Here is a 20734-nt window from a genome sequence, read left to right as displayed (position 1 = left end):
TGTCTTTAAGAAGTTTTTACAAACGATTGAAATCATGTTTAACCCATTTTGGCTACAGTTGACTTAAATCTTTCATGTTTTAATTTCCTTGGAGTTAAGAGTTTCTTTTTCTTTGCAAACCTAACTGAATGTTTCACTTTTCAATGAATCACTTTTCCGATCGATCGATGCTTTTCAGTTATGGATCACAGTTTTTATTTGTGACACATTGAGACAGATGCACTCTCACATTTTTAGGCCATGCGTGAAACAATATGTTCAAAAATTTATCTCTGTTGCTGCTTTATTCAGCTTTTGATCTAATTTCAAGATATGTAGCCCCCTTTTCAAATAAACGGAAAAGTTTCGAATGAATTTTGAGCATACGTTAAATAACGCTTATTTTTAATCAAAAATAATGTCAAATTTTTTATGGAGAAATCAAAAGGTGCTTTATTATTTCATCTTTTTTATGCTTATGCGAAAATTTGAAATCAATCTTTCCTCGATTACCCTCATTTTTTATAAGAAACTTCCCAAAGCCCTTGTACGTACGTAAGAATTTACCACATGTCGCCATAAAAAAGTTTCTATAATGTTAAAACATTATTATTATACCAAATTTATCACACTTTGCAACAGCAGTCAAAGAAAACCACAACATTTTTTGCAGGAACCCAAATATCTTTCAAGATAACAAGCCTGAAGTCACAATTTTAGATTTAATCAAACATTAAAAGTTTGACAACTCGACACCAAAAGTTTTTTGTAACAGACAATATATTTTACCTATATTTTACTCGACACAAAGTTTCTTTTCAGATAATATGAGTTAAAAGTTTCTTATAGATGGTTTTTATTTGAAAGGATGAGTGTGTTTATTGAAGATACAAAAACTGGTAAATTCCTCGAGACAATATCTTTTGGGTATTTATTCAACAATCTACCACTGTCATTGCTTCAATGTCAATGCTTTAGCCTGGCATTTACTCTAGACTGATAAAATATGTGTTCCGATTAACTATTCACTGGTAAAACAAAGCATCAAAATGCGGAAGTAGAATGCGTCGTAACACAAGAACAATTTCTAATGAAAAAGTGTGGGGACCTGCTTGTCTTGACAACAATCAACCTTTTGTTTTCTTATTTTAAGCCTGTTTTCCTACATTAAAAACTACTGAAGTTTTAGAGAGGGGTTTAATACAGGACGGTGGACCTGTTATAAAACTTTAAATAATTTCTGAAGATGGATAAACTCAATGCAGGTGCAGTCTGGCTCATTTTTAACTAGGAGTGGGGATTACCCGTCCAGCCCAGGCCCGTTGGTAGGGTGGGGGGGGGGGGGTTGGAGCCCCCCAATAATTGTCAAACTGTGGTATGTTTCCTTTATAACAGTGTACTGAACGAGAAGGAAAACAATGGGCAACCCCCCCCCCCCGCACTATGAAGTTCGTTCCGACGGCACTGAGCCCCAGTAAAATTTATTTGTTTAAAAATAGACTTTTGTTCCTTTAACATCTTCGTCTCCCCCCCCCCCCCCCCCCCCCCCCCCCCCCCCGTCTAGCGAATGTCCCTTAGATGATCTTTTTTATATCAAAAATCGATTATGAATGACAAAATTGGCGGTTCAGATCGAAATTCATATTGGGGGGGCTGCCCATTATTATTAATATTTGAAAAAGCGTATTTCCTATTTTTGGCCCCCTTCCGAGAGGAAGTGGAAATTCAATTCAATTTGTCACTTACAAACGAGATGACAGCAATTTCTGAATAGTGTAAATATGAAAAGTTCCAGCCAACTACTCGGAAATTTAGCAGTTTTTCAGAGTTTTTCGGTTTCCTGTGTGAAAAAGTCACAGTAAGAAGCCAGGAGTTTTCTAAGCCACCATTGTTTTTAAAGAATCGCAGAAAAAAGTTTCGAGGCCGATTTCTATTGCTGCAGGACTCCGTGGAAAACGAAAGGATAATATTATCAAAACAAAAGAGATGACTTCACATGCAAAGAAATCCCTGGTGTCAGGGAAGCCTGCTTTTAAATTCAAGTTTACAGTGACGCTAGAATATTTAGAACTTCGATTGAAGAAGGATTGGTGAGTAGTGACATGCAAGAAGTCAGTACCTTGTACCATCATACGACAGACACTGGCCTGCTTTTTAATCACATTTAGGCCGTTAAAAGTATTTTGAATCTTTGCTTGCTGTTAGTTTTAGGCATTTCAATATTAGGATGGAAAGTGGATATGAAATCCATTGAATATTGATCTAGTGTTAAATATTCCTGACAATAAAGACAATTTAAACCTTTATTTAGACAAATTGTCATTGATATTTACATTTTGCATTCAATGCTTAAATTTCTTATGGTGTTTTAAGGTTAAATGTATTGAGAATTTATTCAAATTTACTCAAAATGTAAGACACGAAACTCTTGTTAATGCAAGCCCCCTAAATTTAGAAATTGATGTGGCAGAGTTTCTCATACCCCACATGACTCTTTGTCTCTGATGTTTTTATAAATGGCAATCTTAAAGGTAATGTGTCCATATAAAAGGACTGCATATACTCAACTTGTCAAGCCACTCATTAAGATAACAGCTTGCTATGCAGTCAGTATTCTTGTGATGTAAACTGTTCACATGAAAAGCTAACCTTGCAGCAGGTAGATAAACAGAATGACCGTAATGGCTGGGGCAATTACATGAAAATTCACATGTTCCTGAAAATCCCCCAGAGTTGCTTGCTTTAGCTGGACGCATTACCTTTAAATCAAGTCTACTGCCATTGAAAACTGCCTGTAAAGTGAATTCGCCTGATTGGGTATAAAAAGTGGAGAATATGGACCTTCTTCCCTCCTTGGAGTGACAAGGCTGTTTGAATTTACAGTATAACAACATTTTATGATACTGGCTCAACTTGACATTTATTCACATGACCTATGACTAATTTTTGTAGGAAACCAAAGAATTTACAGATTGTTTGGAGCAGAGGGCAAAGACATAGGGTTTTCACAGTGGTATGCAATTACTTGTTAAAGAAAAATTATAAATATAAATATTGAATATTAAATATGAAGATAAATATTTCATGTTTTTACCCTTTTGATCCAAGGAGGCTGGTAACTAAACTGCTAGAAATGTCATCACTGAATTTGTGCAGAATTTGGGTTTGCACCTCCTATTGTTGGGATGGACAAGAGAAGATAGCTTGTTCAGGGATTCAATTGCTGAGATCAACCAGCCTGTACACTGGTTGATAGACTTCAGAACAGAACCACAGGCCAGCCTATGCACATACACTTGATGATATCATGATTTTGATTTAAACCCATCATTGTAAAATTTGCAAGCTGTGCCCCCTAAGAGTCACTACTCACAATGCCCATGCATTTGTGACAACCCAGGGGAAAAACACTGCTTTCACAGCAAGGGTACATTCTTCTACGGACCTGTTTGGCACTTCTTATTAGAGGCAACAGATTGCAGAGTGGGGATGTTTCTAGTACAATAGCATATCCATTAAAGTATTTGGGTCCACCAAGTTAAGATAAAACTTCTAGTATGTTAAAATATGTATTTTTGTCTTTTGTTTTTATTTCCTAATATATTTTTATGGAAATTTGTTTTATTAGCACAAACTTCATCTTATTTAGATCTAGATTTTTATGGAATTTCTTGTCATAGAGCAAAGAGTTAATTGAATACAGAACAAACGTGTCAGATAGCATTGAGTATGAAGTTGGAAATGTAAATTGGGAAAGAGGAACTTCATCTGCTTTGTTAGTTACTCTTTACAAGGTCAGTCTGCAATCCTATTTCATTTTATAATTTTGATGCTATTTAATTCCAAATGGTTAATAATTTGAAGCATCCTTGTTCCTTTTCATCTCCCTGACAAATTCTTCATCTTAAGATCCCATCTACTGCATAATGGTGGTAACAACATCTTGGGTCCAAATCTTAAGAAGAGAAAAAACCTCACTATTTGCTCATAAAACAAGATGTGCACATTGCTAAGATTTATTTTAGAGAATCAACATTATCCCCCCCCCCCATTTGCCATTGCCAATACATGCCAATACAATACAATTGGTCTGCGACTAGACCTTCAAAGAAGAAAAAGTCAAAGCAAATAAGTTCATTCAAAGAAAAAAGAGTCAAAACAGAGAAAAATGCTGTAGAATTTCAGTTCTTTTTCCAAAGTTAAGCACATAAAATATATTTTCATGTTTGTCCAAGCAAAACTGTAGAGTTTGGAAGAAAAAAATTGTCCAGTGATGTACCCCAAGCTACCCTATTCTTGCCTCACATTCCCTCATCAAACCTTTGGTAGTGCCCCCTTTGCCCTGTCATAATTCTAGCATCCCTGATCAAAGAACAGTTAGATTGTTATTTTGTTCCTCACAAGGCCCACACTATTGCCCAAAAGTTTGTATTCTTTGCTTTTTTACGCTGCCCCTTACACAAAAAAGGAAATTCCCCTCTTTCTTTTTTATGTATCTGGAAAAGGTCAAGCATTTATCTCCAGATTATGTTGAATTTCTCACTTTGTTCATTTATGCAACTTTTATAAAGACATATTTAACTGTAAAATCATTCTGGTTGGGAACACACATTTTCTGTGTGCAGAAATTTTTTTAACATTTCGCATTAAACTGGTAGTTGACGTCCATGAATGTTATGTAAATATTTGTCCGTGAACTTCGGATTGACTTGCTCAGCTTCAAAAGAGAAAACGTTTGATTAAATCAATTTGCCAAATGATGAGATAGTTTGCCTAATAATGTCAAAGTATGACTAAGAATAAATCATAATAACTTTTTGCAGAAATTGCACTCCAAAGACATAACGCAGTTTTTAAAGTTACCGCCTTGAGAAGGGCCACAGAATATGCCCTCCGTGGGCCATATGTTGGACACCCCTCTATTAGAACAAATGCCGCCGTTTGAAAGTTTCGAAGTTGACTTCAGTTGTATTTGCATTTATGATATTTATTGAATAAATGTTTACCAATCTGTAATAAAGGGTTTGATGCCGTATCGTCAGAGCATAGAGCTGTACACACTTTTGGTGTAAAGAACAGGACAGTTCTAAGCAGGGGCGTGGTGGGAAATTTTTATGGGCCGGGAAAATCAAAATTTAAGGGGCACACAATTTTGATGCTGATTTTTTCTTGTTTTTTTCGCGGAGGCAGCGTTAGTAAGGTGGGACCTTACTTCACTTGTTTATTCTCACAAATTAGATGTTACAAATGTTAAAATATTAAAGGGAAAAAATTTCAAATGGTCTACATGAAAAGTTTTAAGGGGCCTACTGGGGAATTTTCCGTGTCCCGGTGGGCAACCACGCCCCAGGTTTTGAGTTGCTACTCGGAGTTTCACGTTTAAGGCGATCATCAGGCATCCGATTAACTCTTCTTATTCTTCTAATTAAGCGTGAAACTCGGAGTTGCAACTAAGAACCGTCCTGTTTTATGTACCAAAAAGCTTATATTATTTATTGTGTAGCAAAGCAGCTATTTTCAGTTTTGACAATTTGTAAAGATTTTTTTTCTTGTTTTACAGAGCTCGGAAGATGCAGAAAAATTTCTGAAAAAAGAATATGTATTTTCTTTAGAAGATGTAAGTAAAGCAACTAGCTGGCTAAATTAGACGGAAAGAAATAAAACAAACGTAACACAAACAAACGTACCCTTTCCCGATCAAATCACTGAACAAGGTCAAAGCAACAGTAATCCATTAGCAAATTCCATGTCTTTTACAGGTTCAACTGATTTTGCATGCTTGATTTTGTAAGATATTTCGTGATGTTCTTTCAGATTATAGAATGAGAATTCTTAAATTCTAAAAATAGTTTTTGATGACGTCACGCTCCGCCATTCTATAAGGTGACAAAAACAGAAGAGGCAAAAGTCAGAATAAGGCCTGGTTCAAACGTCGCGCTTCTCATGTGCCGAACCTAACTCGAGAATTAAGTACATGAGGGGCGCGACGTTTGAATGAATTTGGTACGGCAGATTTAGTTAGGAGCGGCAGACTAGTTTGGATCGGCAGAGCTTGCCGAGCTGCACGGCTCCAGCACGGCACGGTTTCAAGCGTCGAGCTTGTCATGTACCGAACTCAATGCATAATTATATTTAATTTATTTTCCTTCACAAAATTCATTTCTTTCTTTGAGGGCGCATGCGTTTCAAACAAATATTTGAGATTGCGTGCCTTAACCAAGATACTTCATGTAACAATCCTAAAACCCATTTGGCGCGACATGATTAAGTTCGACGTTTGAAACGAGAGTCGCGCTAAACATACTCAAGTGTCGCTCCAAACAGAGTTAGGTTCGGCACATGAGAAGTGCGACGTTTGAACCAGGCCTTTTGCAACTATTGTGGTTAAGCAATCAACTCCACTTATAGTCACTCCGCGAAATGTCACACTACTGGTCATAGTGAGATAAAATTACGATCCAAGTACGCAAAACTGTTCAATTTAGCTCCATTTATAGACCCACTGCACTTACAGTCACAAATTTTCAAGCAACATTTGGTGTGACAATAGCCGAAGTTTATTGTACAAGTTGTGCATTTATTGTACATTGTACTTTAATCTTAAAGCAACTGCAATCGTGGAAAGTTAGTAAAACCGAGATATTAAAGAGATGTCTAATAATATATAATATAATAATATAATAATAAGACGAATATTTATACAGGATATACACTTCAACGAGTTAAAACTGCTGTTATTAATGTGTGTCCATTGCTTTCATTTCTAGAATCGAGGATTAACTAGAAGGAAATTGGCAATATTTCCATTGAATATAGCAGATTATGCATCACTAGAACCTGATAGGTGAGTTACTTGTTTTGATTGTGGACAAATATCATAGAAGTCACAAATTATTATTTAGGAATTAATGGAAATTTGCATTAACTGTTTAAAATATGTTACGCTAAATGAAATCGATCTGCTAGAAATACGAACATAATTCAAAGAATAGCCACAAGATGTGTAGAAACGTTTTCATCGCATTTGTTTTTTAACATTCTATATAAAAATCGAATTAAGTGATATATATAATTGGTTAATATGTAAACTAGTTTTAAAATTTCTTTCTAGAGCATTCTTATTTTTTATATAGCTGTTAGGAGCTCGTAGTTGGAAAGGAACTACTACAAATTCAAGCTAATATTAAAAAGAGAATAGTATTTGTTCATAGAAGAAAGGATGTATTAGCTTAACGTTAACAAATACCAAAATTTTGCTACGCCTCCACATTGTACCTGCTGCCTCTGAAAAAACAATTTTCAAAAGTATGGGCTAGGTAAACATTCTTGTCCTGTAAGAAAGAGAAGAGTTGTTTTTTTACATTATGTATGAAGTTTTGATAGAAGCTTCTTTTAAAGACAGAGAAAGTTGGTTAAAAATTGAACTGTACTCATAGTAAGGTTATATTGTCTTGGATTGATTGACGCGGAATATTCTATCTTGGAAAAAAAATTATAAGCGAGAGATTTTGTAGATTGTAGAGATCAACATGCTTTTTTGCATTTGAGCCAGATTTGCTCTGTTTGTAAAGCCCTCGATCGGTGGTCGCAATTGAAGACATCTCTCCGCCTGAGCCAATGTTAAATATCAAGAAGAGGACCTAACTTTCAAATGCTCAACTCTTCCAAAACCCACAATGCAAGAAAGCTCTTGCAGTTGGAGCTAGCTACTGTGAAAAATGGACGTGAAATTTGATATAAAAAATACTTTTTTGCGTTCGTAACTAAAATTGAGGATATTTTTGGAAACTGTTCTTCGTCACAAACGCTTCAAAGCAGTTTTGGCTTTTATGCGTATTGTTTTCTTGTCTATAGCAGCTGCAAGTATTTGTGCAGTCGGCTATTTTTCCTCTACCACCCCGCCCTGTTGATTATGCCCCCTTTATTGATTTATAAAGATCGTACCCTTGCTATTTCGACTTTGCTTTCTAAGGTATCAGAGAGTTAAAAAACTAAACGAGCTTAAAAATTCGCTTAAACTCTGTTATTTCCCTTTAACTGTCACAGTTTTTAAAGACCCAAGTTTCAACAAAGTGCGTTTTTATCATCATCTTCCATTATGTAAACATATTGAAAGTAGAGCTGCATACGGCCTAAGAATTCATTGCATTTATGACATCTTTGTAAATACTTGTCTGCTTTTCATACACAGTACTCCGTTAGAAATGGAATTTAAAACCTTATCAAATAAAACAATGGCAGTCACCGCTGGCCTACATGTAAATTGCCAGTTTGTGAAGAAAGGAACATCAAAGTGAGTGGTTTTAAATCATTTTTGCCTTTAAGTGTTGCAGGTTTATGAGTGGTGCAAAGGGTAAATCAAGGTCTTTTGAAATATGTCACCTGATACAATCATGGTCATTTTATAGTGATCATGATGATCATGATGGCATATATACGAGTCAAATTAGCCAAAACTGTTCAACTATCAGACAAAGAGTTTTTTATTTAAAGGGAACCCAGGAAAACATAGGACAGATTTAAATCATGTTACTATTAGAAAACTATAATTTTGTTTGTGATCTTTTTCAGAAAAGTTGATTTAGTACTTAGATTTTTGGATGAATAAGTCCGTTGAATAAAGTTATCTTGAATAACCTCTCGAGGGTAGTAAAACCACAGTATGGTTATCACATTGAGGCGTTCTTATTGATACAGCCGCAGGTTCTCTTTCTGGTGGAACGTTAGTTAGAAAGGAGGCCTTTTGCCCAGCATATAGCAGTAGCCTCACCCTTTGTTCACCACGAAAATGTCGATTCTTCTTCGTAGCAAATTTTAAGTTGCATTTCTTCACCTGATAGTGACGATGATATGATCAGTAACTTTAGTCACGTGAGTGACTATGAAGCGGAATATCGGCGCATGACAATGTCATTGGATGAAGAGAACAATGGCGTGTTCGAATTCCGCTGTCCATTACAGCAACCTCACAGCAATGTGGCCATTCTTCAAGGACGAGCTCAGCAGTAAGTATAGGCCTAAGTTACTTACTCGAAAAAGCAACATTTGCTGTATTAAGGAGTTTTCGTCTGTAGTACTTATTTAACAATAATTTGCTTGCTTAGATTGCGTGTAGTTTTAATTGGATACTATCTCTTTTTCGTTGTATCATTAGCAGAAATTTGATTGCCGACGAAATTTTTTGAGATTGACTTGAGTTGTTGGTTTTAACTTTCCACCATTAAACCTTACAACGACCTTCTAAGTTACCCTTCCTTCTATTCGTCAGTTAATGGTGTAGTGCTTAAAAAAAGCAAAATGCCCTCGCGAAATATTTCTCTGGATCCAATAGCAAAAAGGAGAACTGCTTTTCGAAGTTTGAAATGGGGCTGAGCCCCCTGCCCCCTAGCTCTACACCCCTGTGTAAATGTATAAATCGTACTTTCGATTAGTTTGCTGCTTTCAGGATGAAGTATAGGTTAATTGTTTTTTAGAAATAACAGAAGGAGAAATGCGGCCTCAGTTTCCATGATCAGATTTAACCTTTTTCAAGATCAGGGTTAGGATTAGTTTAGGATTAGTCAGAAGGATTAATCTAAATCTAAATTTTAGATCCAACAATGTGGTATAAACTACCGTTTTTTGTCGGATTTTCCAAGAAGATTTTTTCTTGTCAATATACTTACCTTTAGGCTTATGTTTTGACTTAAGATTTGATTATTTTTGTGATGCTAGGACGAAGTCTCAATTGCTGCTTGATTTAAACATTGCTGAAAAGTCCGACATTAGACATCTGCGACCAGCGGACAGCCCTAACCTGACCCCTAAGTCTGATGAAAATGGCGTCTCATCGAGTGGTAAGAAAGCTAGCTTGATCGATTGATTTTATTTCCTTTTATGTGGTTTCTTTTTTAATTCAAACACTTGGCGTGTGAAATTAAAGGACGAGGCTTTTATGACTTAAGAAAATGCGAGCCTTTTTAATAAAATCACAATGAACAGAAAAAGGAAATAAAATATGAAAAATAAAAATGGCTTATACATTAATGACAATAATTACACATTAGAGCTATCAAGGATCAAAACTGAGTAGGCAAGAAAGTCATTTAGAAATTCGTAAAATTGAGAGCTATAAGGAGTTTGAGAAACAACTCGAGGAATATTTTAAATGATATTTATCTTAAAACTATATCTGTAACTTTTAGGGTAAATAGTTTAATTGTCTCTTTTATATATATATCTAGGGTAACATCATTTAGGCGTAGAACACAGGACACACATTGATAACAGCTGTTTTAACACGTTTAATTGTCTATCCTTTATCAATATTCGTTTTATTATATATTATTATATATTATATGTACCTGGAACTCGGCTATGTTGCGATAAGACCGTTTCTCCATTGTAAATACCTTTTATTGAATCTACTAATCTGAAAGAAAAGTTGTGATCCGGAACAAAAAAAGTTGTGATCCGGAACCTTATTTGTGGGTGGAAGCTCAATAATCTCAAAACTGCACCAAACTAATGGTTATTATTTGCAAAAATTTTCTAATTATTGCATCCTAGGTGATCTGTTTTCCTTTGAAGACGGTGAGCAGGGAAGCGGTACGAAAAAAAACAATCGTTCATTACCGGACATTCCAGTACCGGACTATAGTCCGGAATTTTCAATACCGGAACGAAAAAAGCGACATAGGCTCAGTGCTGTTAACCTAGATGCTGTCACGCCGCCGCCAACGCCTGTTGATCGTAAAACGTCCAAAGGAAATATATTGGCAACTTTAAGATCCGGAGTCAGGGCGGTTCTCCATGGAAGGAAGGTGAGCTGGTAACAAAAAGTCTTGCCTAATGCTATAAGCACAAATATCTGCTGTTGTAAAACAAGCCATAACATTTCCTACGAACCAACAGTACCAATTATTATCGAAATCGTAGTGATGTTTTAAGGGTAGGTTTTTTCATTTGGAATGAGAACGAGTGAAATTATGGTGAATGACATCGATACACAAACCATTCTTATCGTTTAAAATAATGTTTTAAAGCTGAAAAACATCAGATTCAAGACTATTTAAAAACTGCAATATTGCACTGTTTTTCATATAATTTGAAATTAAAAACTGGCTGTAAGCCTTTTAGACGTCTTAAAACAAATTAGATATCTAGCCTTCAAAGTTGTAAGGTTGCACATGAAGTTTGGGGCGATTTTCAAAACACCCCGGCTGGAAGGGGTTTTATGTGATTTTTAAACAAAGTAGGGTCCCTTAGTTTTTAATAAAAGTGCTATACAGGAGCAAGCACGTTGTTATAACTGTTTTTTAACGTTTTTATAACTGCAAGTTTAAAATGCTGTTCTTTCAACCAGTTTTGCAGCCAATGCAAGTTCTCTATGAAACCCGTTTTGTCTTTTAATGAGCATTAATTTCGTCTGTTTTATTTTATATTATTGAATCGCAAGCACTGCGAAATATCATTGATGTATTTTGAATTCCAGGGCAGTCTTACTTCTGACTCAGATATGGATGCGATTCCAGACGTAAGTTCCTATGTTCACTAAATGTCATTTGATCACCAAATTTTATTGCTATCTGTTCCAATTATGAATTATTTTCTAAATTAACAAATGTGCTTCTCAGTTGAGATATTTTAAATGTTTTAATCACATATATTTTACATCATATACTGAAATTTCTATTATTTGAAAATGTTTGCTTTGTAATAAGGATTATCACAAAAGGCATTTTATTGTTTAGCTGTGTTCAATATTACATTCAAATTTTTCTAAGAATAATATGCGATCAGTTCAAGAAGGTTTACTTCACAGCCTCCAAAATTCAAAGGGGGGGGGGGAAGCACCAATCATCATGCCTTATGCTCACACTTCAAACTTGTCTGCTCAAATTTTTTTCTCTTCTAGATGTTAAAATCCGCTACACTGCCCGTTTCACCAACCAGTCCATTTTCAAAAATTACTGATAACGATGACTCCAAAAGAATTGCTTTGCAACTGTTGTGAGTTTCATACGTGTACCTTTAGACTAACTTTCTTTTAAAATTGTGTTAGAATCTTTTCTTTTTTTCGATACTAATTTATAATGGTTTTGACACAAGATATTGCTCGTTACCCTATACAATCTTTATTTCACGTTTCAAATAACTAAATGTGGCAAGTTTTCCTTCAAAAGATATATCGAGTGGTTCGTTAGGCTTGATTTTATATGAGATTTTTAATGATTTTCTTAGATTGGTGATCTTTAGTTTTATGGCTTTAGATCCGATAAGAATTCCCTAGTTTAACAAAAATAACATTTACAACCACTTACAAAATTCACAAGAACCTGTCAGGCAGAAAAGTTATTGTGTTAAGGAAAATATTATATGTTAAAGAAATCAACGAGGGGACACCCCATATTGTAGGAGAGATAGCGATTTCTCGAAAGGGAACCTGTTTTGTTTGTTACAGTAGACTCCGGTTAAAGCCAGACCAAATGTAGCTCGAGAAGCTGTGACAGTAAACGGAGCTTAGTTGAACAGTTCTGTGTATTTGAATTTTATATCACTTTTTAAGTGAAATGACTATATCCCATGGGCTCCGACGCAGGCTTGAAAGTGGTGGAGGGGAGGACAAGGGAAGATTTAACAGTCATAAAAAAATATTTTGAACAATGCCCCCCCCTTTTTCTGAGGCCCTATAACCGAAGTATAATGTCTGATATTGCTTTTGGAGAAATTTTTAATATAATGTATGATATTTTGCCCCTCTATTTAAGCTATGTTCCGACGAATCAAAAGTGGCTTCTTAGAACTGATTTTTGTTTTAATTGGCTGTTTGAATTTCGTCTAGCAAAAATTTTTGATATTTAGACATCTTGAAGCAAAGAACCAAGAACTTTTACTTCAGTGCGGAAGTTTGGAGGATGAAAACACGATGTTGCGAAGAGAAAAAGAAGATCTGCAAATGGAAGTTGGAGAGTTACAACTGCTTGTTGAAGAGTTGCGAAGCAGGGTATGATGTCAACAATATCCTTACGTCATCCTATGAAAAATTTCTTTAAGAACCTAAATAAAAATGAACAGGGTATTTTGACAATATGTCGGGTCCTTATAGGGTAACAAGTTAGGATCAATTTAAAGTGTATATCGTTTTTCAACTCCGCACTAGCTAGACCTCTGTGATTTTAAGAATGTTTTACCTACTTGTTTACATTCGATTTTTTTTTAATATTCAGGAACTTTATTTTTTATTTCGTTGTTATTTTTGTATTTTAGTACAATTTTTTAGTCTTTTTAAAGTTCACGTTTTTGGATGTATCTTTTGGAGATCCTCTGATATGTCATGTCTCATGTCTCATGTCTCATTTGATATGTAATGATCATTTGAAATCAAAGATCGTATTAGACCTCGTTTTGCTAGTATCGAGATAGCGCGGGCAAAGCGCGGATTTCACGTGTAACTTGAAGCAATGGGAAGCCAAACAGTTCACGCGAAAATTTCTTGTTATTCAACAGCTCATCCATGCTGAAGCAGACAGGCAAGACAATACAACGGAAAAAGAGAAGTTCTTCGAAAAACTAGATGTAAGTATGGTTTATCAAATAAGTCGTTGTGTGGCTTATCAAATCAAATCGTTTTTAGTTCTTTAGGTTGCTTTTTTAATTGAAGACGTTGTAGCTAGAGTCTGGAACTTTAGACACAACGCTAGAATTTTCTTCACCTCCAAGCATGATTGCACACGCTCAAGATATGTTTGCCCAGATTTTTTAACTGAATCAAAAATTTTGTTAGATCTATGCTTAATTATATCAGATTACTCTTCTTGGTTTATAGAATAATACTTTTTGATGAAGAGATAAGATATTGGACAAAACATTGGAAAGTTTTGATGAATAACACATTATACAATTGCAATGCTGGTAACGAACCTCCCCCGTCATTAATGTCAGGTATTGATTGCTTCATTTTCAGTTAAAAGGCTGGCTGTGCAAGCGAGGTGTCAAGGGGGGCCCCATCGGAAAGCGGTGGCAAAGGCGATGGTTTTCAATAAGTCGGGAAGGATACCTTTATTATTACAAAAGCAACGACAACAACATTCCTAGAGGGTAAGTTAACCCCCCTTCGAAGTTTTCTTAGTTTTTGAGGCGTTTTTATGCTTGTTAAACAAATCAAGGCCCACGGTAATGTTATACTAATGATTTCTAAATTAAGACTGGCCATTTGCCAAAGACGTTCCCCGGATTCGGTACCGTTCGCGTGGTTTCTTTAGGGGGCCAGACACAGGGACCGCGCACCATTCTAAATGTGGGAGGGCTGAAAAGGGCATGACCGACATTTTTTAGGCCACGCCCTCTAAAACGCCGAAAAACGCCTCTTTCAGAAAAAACTGGCTTATTTCTACTGGGGTTTTATAAACAATCTGGTTCAGGGAAGATATCAATAGTTTTAAAAATAGTTAAATTAGATTGGGGATAATAGAACATCAAGAAAAACACCTAGAAAATGAACAAAAAGTGTTCCCAGTCAAGAAAAACTGCTACTTTTAGGAGTATACTGTTGCGTCAATGTTGCGTTAGACCATAGTTAGAGTAAACTTTCATGAACATTTTCTAACGCAAACGCAAAAAAGTGGAGGAGCTATAGCCCCTGCTAGCCCAATGGCTGCGCGGTGCCTGGCCAGACAGTAGCGTAGCCAGGGTAAGAAGATTGAGGGGCAAAGGCGAGTTGAGGGAAAGAAAATGGAGGTTCACATTCTTTGGAACATCAGAAAATGTCCATTTCCAAATTGTTTGCCATTTGAGGGCATCCTCTCCCTCACTACGCTTCTAGGGCCAGGGGGAGTGCTCTTACGCATTGCAACGATACCTCGCCTTTCCGTGACCCTGTTGTCCTTACGTAACTTTATCAAGCACTTGCCCTTATAGGTTCATCGCATTAGATCTGATACTGGCTGTTGAAGATGTCTTCCCTCCTCATCAAGATAAAAACAATGGTTCTTTCAATGTTATAACCGACGGTCGGGTCTACGAACTGATGGCCTATGACCAAGAGGAAAAAGAAAAGTAAGTCAGTTTTCATCATGCTCAACCATCTTCGATATTTCCACACCTTTTAGTCAGCCGTTTTCTCAATAGAATTCTTATTTGTTCGGACTGAGCAATGCAGTTTGCCTGAATGCCGGGCTTATTGCAACCCACAAGCATTCATTTTCACTACGGAAGTTTTCTCAAGTTTTGTTTTCCTCATAATTTTCAGCCAGCCTTCCGTCCAATTTTTTAACATGAATAAACGAATTCTATTTTTATAAATCTTTATTTGTCAAGGCATTTAAAAGTTTTTAATTTTTTTTTTAAACTTTCAGATGACAAAGTCATTTTTAGCAAAATTGTAATTTTTCAGGTGGATCAATGCACTGGATTTCATTCGGTCTTGGCGTTCTCAGATGTATAACATCTCTTTGTGATTTCTGTATATCTTCTGACAAAATTTTATTTGCGAAATTTAATTTATTGATATTTAATAAAAGAGATTCAGGACTGAATAATGTTTCGGTATTTTTGGCTTTGGTGTGAGTAAAGTATTTACATTTTTAGACATTTTTCAAACACTTATTGTACAGAACTTTTACCCTCAAATAGTCTTCATTTCTTAGCGTAGAGTTTTCGATCTACGTTCTGACGTTTTAAACTCTGAAGAGTGTCAGACGAAAAGCTTTAGTTTACTAAATGTTTGCTTTTTTCAAAGCCATTTACAAGTTTTGTACCACCAAAAGATTGTTAGTCTTTATTCAAGGGATATTCCAAAAATGCTAAGAGAGTGTATTTTTGATTAAGGACATATTGAAGTTTTTAGGGGGAAGAAGTTTCTAGGGACGTGAATGATTGATTTTTTGGGGAAGAACAAGTATATTTCTGCTAAGTAACAAATTTTAAAATACTGTATTGAAAAAGTTCCCACAATGACAATACCGTACATAAAAGAGAAATTTGTTCCATTCAAAAATTATAGAATATGATTGTGCCAGGAGTTAAAAAAGAAAGAGCAAAAAGCATCGAAGATCAGTAAATTGAGAGGATATGAACGCCTTGAAATGGCTCTCCAAAACCAGACTTTTTTCATAGTTTGTAGAGTTCAGAATGTAAATATCTCAACCTTTGGATCAGATTTCTAATAACAAATACCCAGAATTGCGGTCGTTTGCTATTTTCATTCTTAAGAGTGAAGACAAAGTTTTTATATCCTTTGTAGCTAGTTCAAAATTTCATGCAGGGTTGATTCAAAACCGTATTAATGACATACGAAAAGTAGAAAATTGGTTCAAACCATGAGTTCAAAATAGATAACCAAATTGGGGGACTGGGAGACACTTCTCCCAGGTTTTGGCGGGATAGATTTTGTATTTCGTCTAGATAAGAAAAATCGGTTGGGAGGGAGGTCATATCTTGGCAGAGTATTCTTTCTGATACCATTACTTAATCAAAAGCTAGTCATGGGTGTTCCTTGTTGGTATAATTGGGGTCCCTGTTGGTTAAAGGGGCATTTATTGACAGGAAAGAGGACATGATCCAAAATTTTTGTGTTTTCCGACCATTTTTAATTGTCACAAATATCCCAACTTAGGTTATTTTTGATAGTTTTCTGGTTTCTGGTTAGCAATTCGAAATGTAATTATTCCATATACATCGTGATAATTTAATATTCATAGGCAATTTGATTCATATCCTTTTACTGTTGTTAATATTTCCATACTGCACTGTGTAGTATCATTCTTAAAAATTAGATTTTTTAGATTTTTATAGATATTTTTAGCCAATATTTTATATATTTGTATTTGCATCTAATGTATTTCTTCTCTGCATCTCATACAGCTATATTTTTCTGCTGTTTTTCTAATAAATTGAAATAAAAATGATCCTTACGTTCATTTCAAATCAAAATTCCTGATGGCGCTAAAGAATGGCTCGTAAATTTGGCAAAAACTAAAGTGATACTAATTTGTTCAATAAGTGACGATATTCTTAAATTCTTAATTTTTGCTGATCTTTATCAATTCTTAGACAAAGAGCTTGTCACATTGCTCAAAACCCAGATTGTGCAAAAAAATATAATGGCGACATGTTTCGGATTATTGGTAAAGCCCGATCGTCATTCCATCTAGCAGTTTTGGAATCTATCTACATAAGCACGAAAAACCCGCTATCGTGTAGACAAAAGGAGTTCGTTTTCACCTTAGGACTCCATTGGTAATATCGCTTTTCTGTGGTAACATTCTCAATAGGCAAGCGGCACTAATTGGGCAAACTCAACAGTCATGTGCTTGTGTTTCTGATTGGCCTATTTCGAACCACAACTGGGTATATATATTTCCCAGCGTAGAGTTTTCGATCTATGTTCTGCCGTTTTAAACTCCGAAGAGTGTCAGACGAAAAGCTTCAGTTTACTCAAATGTTTGCTTTTTCAAAGCCATTTTCAAGTTTTGTACCACCAAAAGGTGGGGGAAGGGGACCAAAGAATTGTAAAATTTGCTGGCAAATTATAAAATTTCTGACACCATTTGTTGTTTGATACCGAGCGAATAAATGAAACGTTTTGACACACCAAATCTGTTCTTTTTGTTCCATCCAAAGCTAAGGCTTTCTTTTATACAATATTGAAACTTGGGTACTAAACAGCCTTTCACAAGCACTGTTACGCCATTAAATTATATGAATATATTCGAACGAAACATCGAATGCTTTCACAAGCCACTCGGGTTGAATGCCATCAGCCTTTCTCTTAGCCTTTTTTTGGTAATCAGATATTCTTCTAAAGTTCTGAGGAGATAAACATTAGAACAGTCCCGGGAGTTTGGGGGTGTGCCGCCCAAAATATAGCAGCATTACCCACTTTTAGGGATTTGGAGTGACAGAATAACAGTTTAGTATGGAAGAGACATAAGAACGAGGAGCTTCCAGCCCACCCACTGAGGCGGCACGACCCCGTTTAGCTGCACAAGTGTTCAACCCACCCCAAACCCCCAACCCGGAAAAACAGTCTTGGACAAAACCCATAGAGAACGATCGTTTTTCGCATTAACTAGCTCATACACAATAGCAAGGCATAGAATAAATGGCAATTAGCAAATAAAAGTAATTATGTTACTATTATGATAAAAACAGGCGAATGTGGGTGGTAGGGGTTGCTGGGCTCGCTACTTTTTCTATCTCTCCCCCCCCAAACAAATGACGGTAACAGAATAGGTACAACAACAACTACAATATGTTGGTTATTCCCGAACGAAAGTGAAATCGTGGGATGAAAGTGGCAGCGAGTAAAGTTCTACGAAGCTCTTACTTTGAGAAAATGACTCGAGAAGACAACTTGTTTAAAGGTCTGCATGACTAAAGACGGGAACAGCTGATGTACACTTGAATAATACTATAACCAGAAATAAGGTGAAATGTTTTGAATGTTATGCCTTCTTGTTAGGCCCAAATTTGAATGAAATTATGCTACTTCATTTTCTACTTCAAACAACTTTTCAAATCGATAAACCTATTATTTTATTTTATTTTATCATGGATTAGAAATCTTAACGGTGGGAAAGGGTGATTTATTTTGGGTCACCCGCTACCTCCATTCCAGTTCACGTTGTTTATCGACAACAAATCTAGTATCGGATATTCTGAAGATCTACCATTTGTTTGGTCTGTAGAATTTTTTTCCAATTAATATTCACTTTATAAGTCTGTTATCCTAGTTCAGAATTGCACGTTACTCAAATCGAATTCAGCAGACATTTGATTTGAACCGTAAAACCACCTGTGAAAAATCCTCAAATGAGACATTTACATGGCCTAAAATAAAATCATATTGTTTATTGTAGCTTTAATGTTTTTTTGGCACTGAAATGTTATCGTCAGATAGAATAAGATATCTAGCGTATCCACACGCAGTTATCAGGTTTTTACTGGATTCCAGCTGAAACTGTTTACATTCCAATTTTTCATTCAATCTATATTATTCAATTTAAGTTTGCTATCAAGATTGAGGGTTTTTAGCAACAGCAATTTATCCCAATCACAATTCAAGCTTGAATATTTAACTGGAAACTCCATCTATCCAGATATGGAGTCAAGATATTTCAATGAATTGCCATGTTTGAATAAATAAATATATCTATACATGAAGGAACTCTTTCAAAAGTATTTAACCAAAAAGATTGATTCTGGACTTAGCTGTTGTAGAAAAAAACAGTTTATGAATGGCTTTGAGAAAGCAAACATTTTGAAACATGTTTCTAAAGCTTTTCGTCTGACACTGTTCAGAGTATAAAACATCAGAGTATAGATCTAAAACTCTAAGTGCGGAAAAATACCCAGTTTTGGATTGAAATAGGCCAATCAGAAAAGTGAGCACAACACAGGATGAAATGGCCCAGCTAGAGTGTTACTTCAAAGAAACCTTTTTGAGCTTGGTTACTCAAAAGTATTGACCAAAGAAGTTTATGACAGGATAAGACCCACTGGTTCACAACGTCCACAAATGTATGGCCTAACTAAATACATAAGCTGAATGTTCTACTTAGACCCATCTTGTCTATGATTGGCACAGCAGAACATGAATGGGCTAAGTTGCTTTTTGAAGTTTTTTATCCTCTTCTTCCAAAATATTCAAAACATTGCATCAAGGGGTCTTTCATGTTTGCTGAATACATGCAAAGCCTTAAGGTCAAGAACGAATGGTCTTTCATTTGTTCTTTTGACATGTGTAGTCTTTTTACAAATGTTCCTTTGAGTGAGCCCATCTAAATATGTGCCAATGTTTTGTACCAGGGGAGACACGATAGCCCACTATTCCCAGGGGATGTTTTCATTGGTAGTCCTTTGAAACCTGCCTTGGCTAACATTTTTGTTGGCTTTCATGAATAGCTTTTGTTCAACTGTGAAAAAAGGCCAGGTGTCGATTTTTTTATATGTTTATGACACATATGCCATTTTCAAAACAGAGGCTGAGTGTTTTAAGAAAGGAGATTGCAAGTTTTTCAGCTGATGTAGAATTTGGTCCGCAAAATTGCCTGGTTTACCTAAAAGTACCATGGATCAGTAACATTTCCTTGCAATTTGAAAGTCAGATTAAACAGGCTATTACAAAATGTTTCTTTGCCTTTAATCCATTATTGTTTACAGATCCTTCTATCTATTAAAAGGATTGGGTTCCTACCATCCAATCCTTTGGTTCTGCAGATTAAAAACGACAGCTATGTGATTCCACTATTAGACAGCATTCACTAGAAAACCCAGATTGTGCAAAATACTGTAATGGGGGCATGTTTCAGATGGTTGGTAGAGTCTGATCATCGCTCCAACTAGCAAACCTGAAAAACCTGTATCTAAAAAACCATTATTGTATAGCCAGAAGAAGTTTGTTTTTACCTTAGGACTCCATTGGTAACATTCTTAATAGGCAAGTGGCACTGATTGGGCAATTTCAACGGTCATGTGCTATTATTTTTTTATTGGCCCATTTCAATCCACAACTGGGTATATATATTTCCTAGCATAGAGTTTTTTATCTTTGTTCTGATGTTTTATGCTCTGAAGATTTATTCAAAATGTTTGCTTTTCCAAAGCCATTTTTAAATTCTATACCACAAAATGATTTTTTTGAAAACAGTTTATGAAATTTTGTGATCCACTTAAAATTAATTTATACTGAAATTTGCTGTGCTTTCAATATCCAGCTTTGAAGAAACTTCCCGAAGCAAGATGCCTGTGGAAGCACCTATGGATGTCACAGATG

The 20734-nt window shown here is 35.6% G+C and overlaps 2 protein-coding genes across 3 annotated transcripts in view; both read left to right on the top strand.

The window, feature by feature from the left end:
• Positions 1-1703: 1703 nt before the first annotated feature.
• On the top strand, positions 1704-17253 carry LOC135687563 (uncharacterized). Of its 2 annotated transcripts, none has more exons than XM_065204157.2 (16): positions 1704-2069; positions 2932-2992; positions 3660-3773; positions 5540-5596; positions 6747-6823; positions 8171-8272; positions 8820-8984; positions 9694-9815; positions 10549-10781; positions 11453-11494; positions 11876-11970; positions 12823-12964; positions 13468-13536; positions 13925-14058; positions 14878-15015; positions 15353-17253. In XM_065204157.2, the coding sequence occupies exons 1-16, from the start codon at positions 1966-1968 to the stop codon at positions 15414-15416; spliced, it is 1719 nt and encodes a 572-aa protein (XP_065060229.2). In that variant the 5' UTR covers positions 1704-1965; the 3' UTR covers positions 15417-17253. The 2 variants fall into 2 exon arrangements, with proteins under 2 accessions (XP_065060229.2, XP_065060228.2); XM_065204156.2 differs by having other exon boundaries at positions 10528-10781; positions 15353-17248.
• Positions 17254-18204: 951 nt separating this feature from the next.
• LOC135687561 (mediator of RNA polymerase II transcription subunit 25) overlaps positions 18205-20734 on the top strand; it is a 21846-nt gene continuing 19316 nt past the window's right edge. The window contains exons 1-2 of the mRNA XM_065204152.2: positions 18205-18387; positions 20676-20734. The exon at positions 20676-20734 is cut by the window's right edge and continues 82 nt beyond it. Of these exons, the coding sequence (XP_065060224.2) occupies positions 20701-20734 (34 nt within the window). The 5' untranslated portion in view covers positions 18205-18387; positions 20676-20700. The remainder of the gene's footprint in view (positions 18388-20675) is intronic.

This window comes from Rhopilema esculentum, chromosome 20 (assembly GCF_057945365.1).
Source record: "Rhopilema esculentum isolate cy_ngs chromosome 20, ASM5794536v1, whole genome shotgun sequence".
Classification (NCBI taxonomy): Eukaryota; Metazoa; Cnidaria; class Scyphozoa; order Rhizostomeae; family Rhizostomatidae; genus Rhopilema; species Rhopilema esculentum.
The sequence above is the reverse complement of the archived record's forward strand: the minus strand, read 5'-3'. Positions and strand labels throughout refer to the sequence as shown.

Coding starts and splice junctions, on each gene's coding strand:
- LOC135687563 (XM_065204156.2), top strand. CDS start 1,966: ATGACTTCACATGCAAAGAAATCCCTGGTGTCAGGGAAGCCTGCTTTT. Junction 10,782..11,452: donor CGGTTCTCCATGGAAGGAAG/GTGAGCTGGTAA, acceptor TTTGAATTCCAG/GGCAGTCTTACTTCTGACTC. Junction 12,965..13,467: donor TTGAAGAGTTGCGAAGCAGG/GTATGATGTCAA, acceptor GTTATTCAACAG/CTCATCCATGCTGAAGCAGA.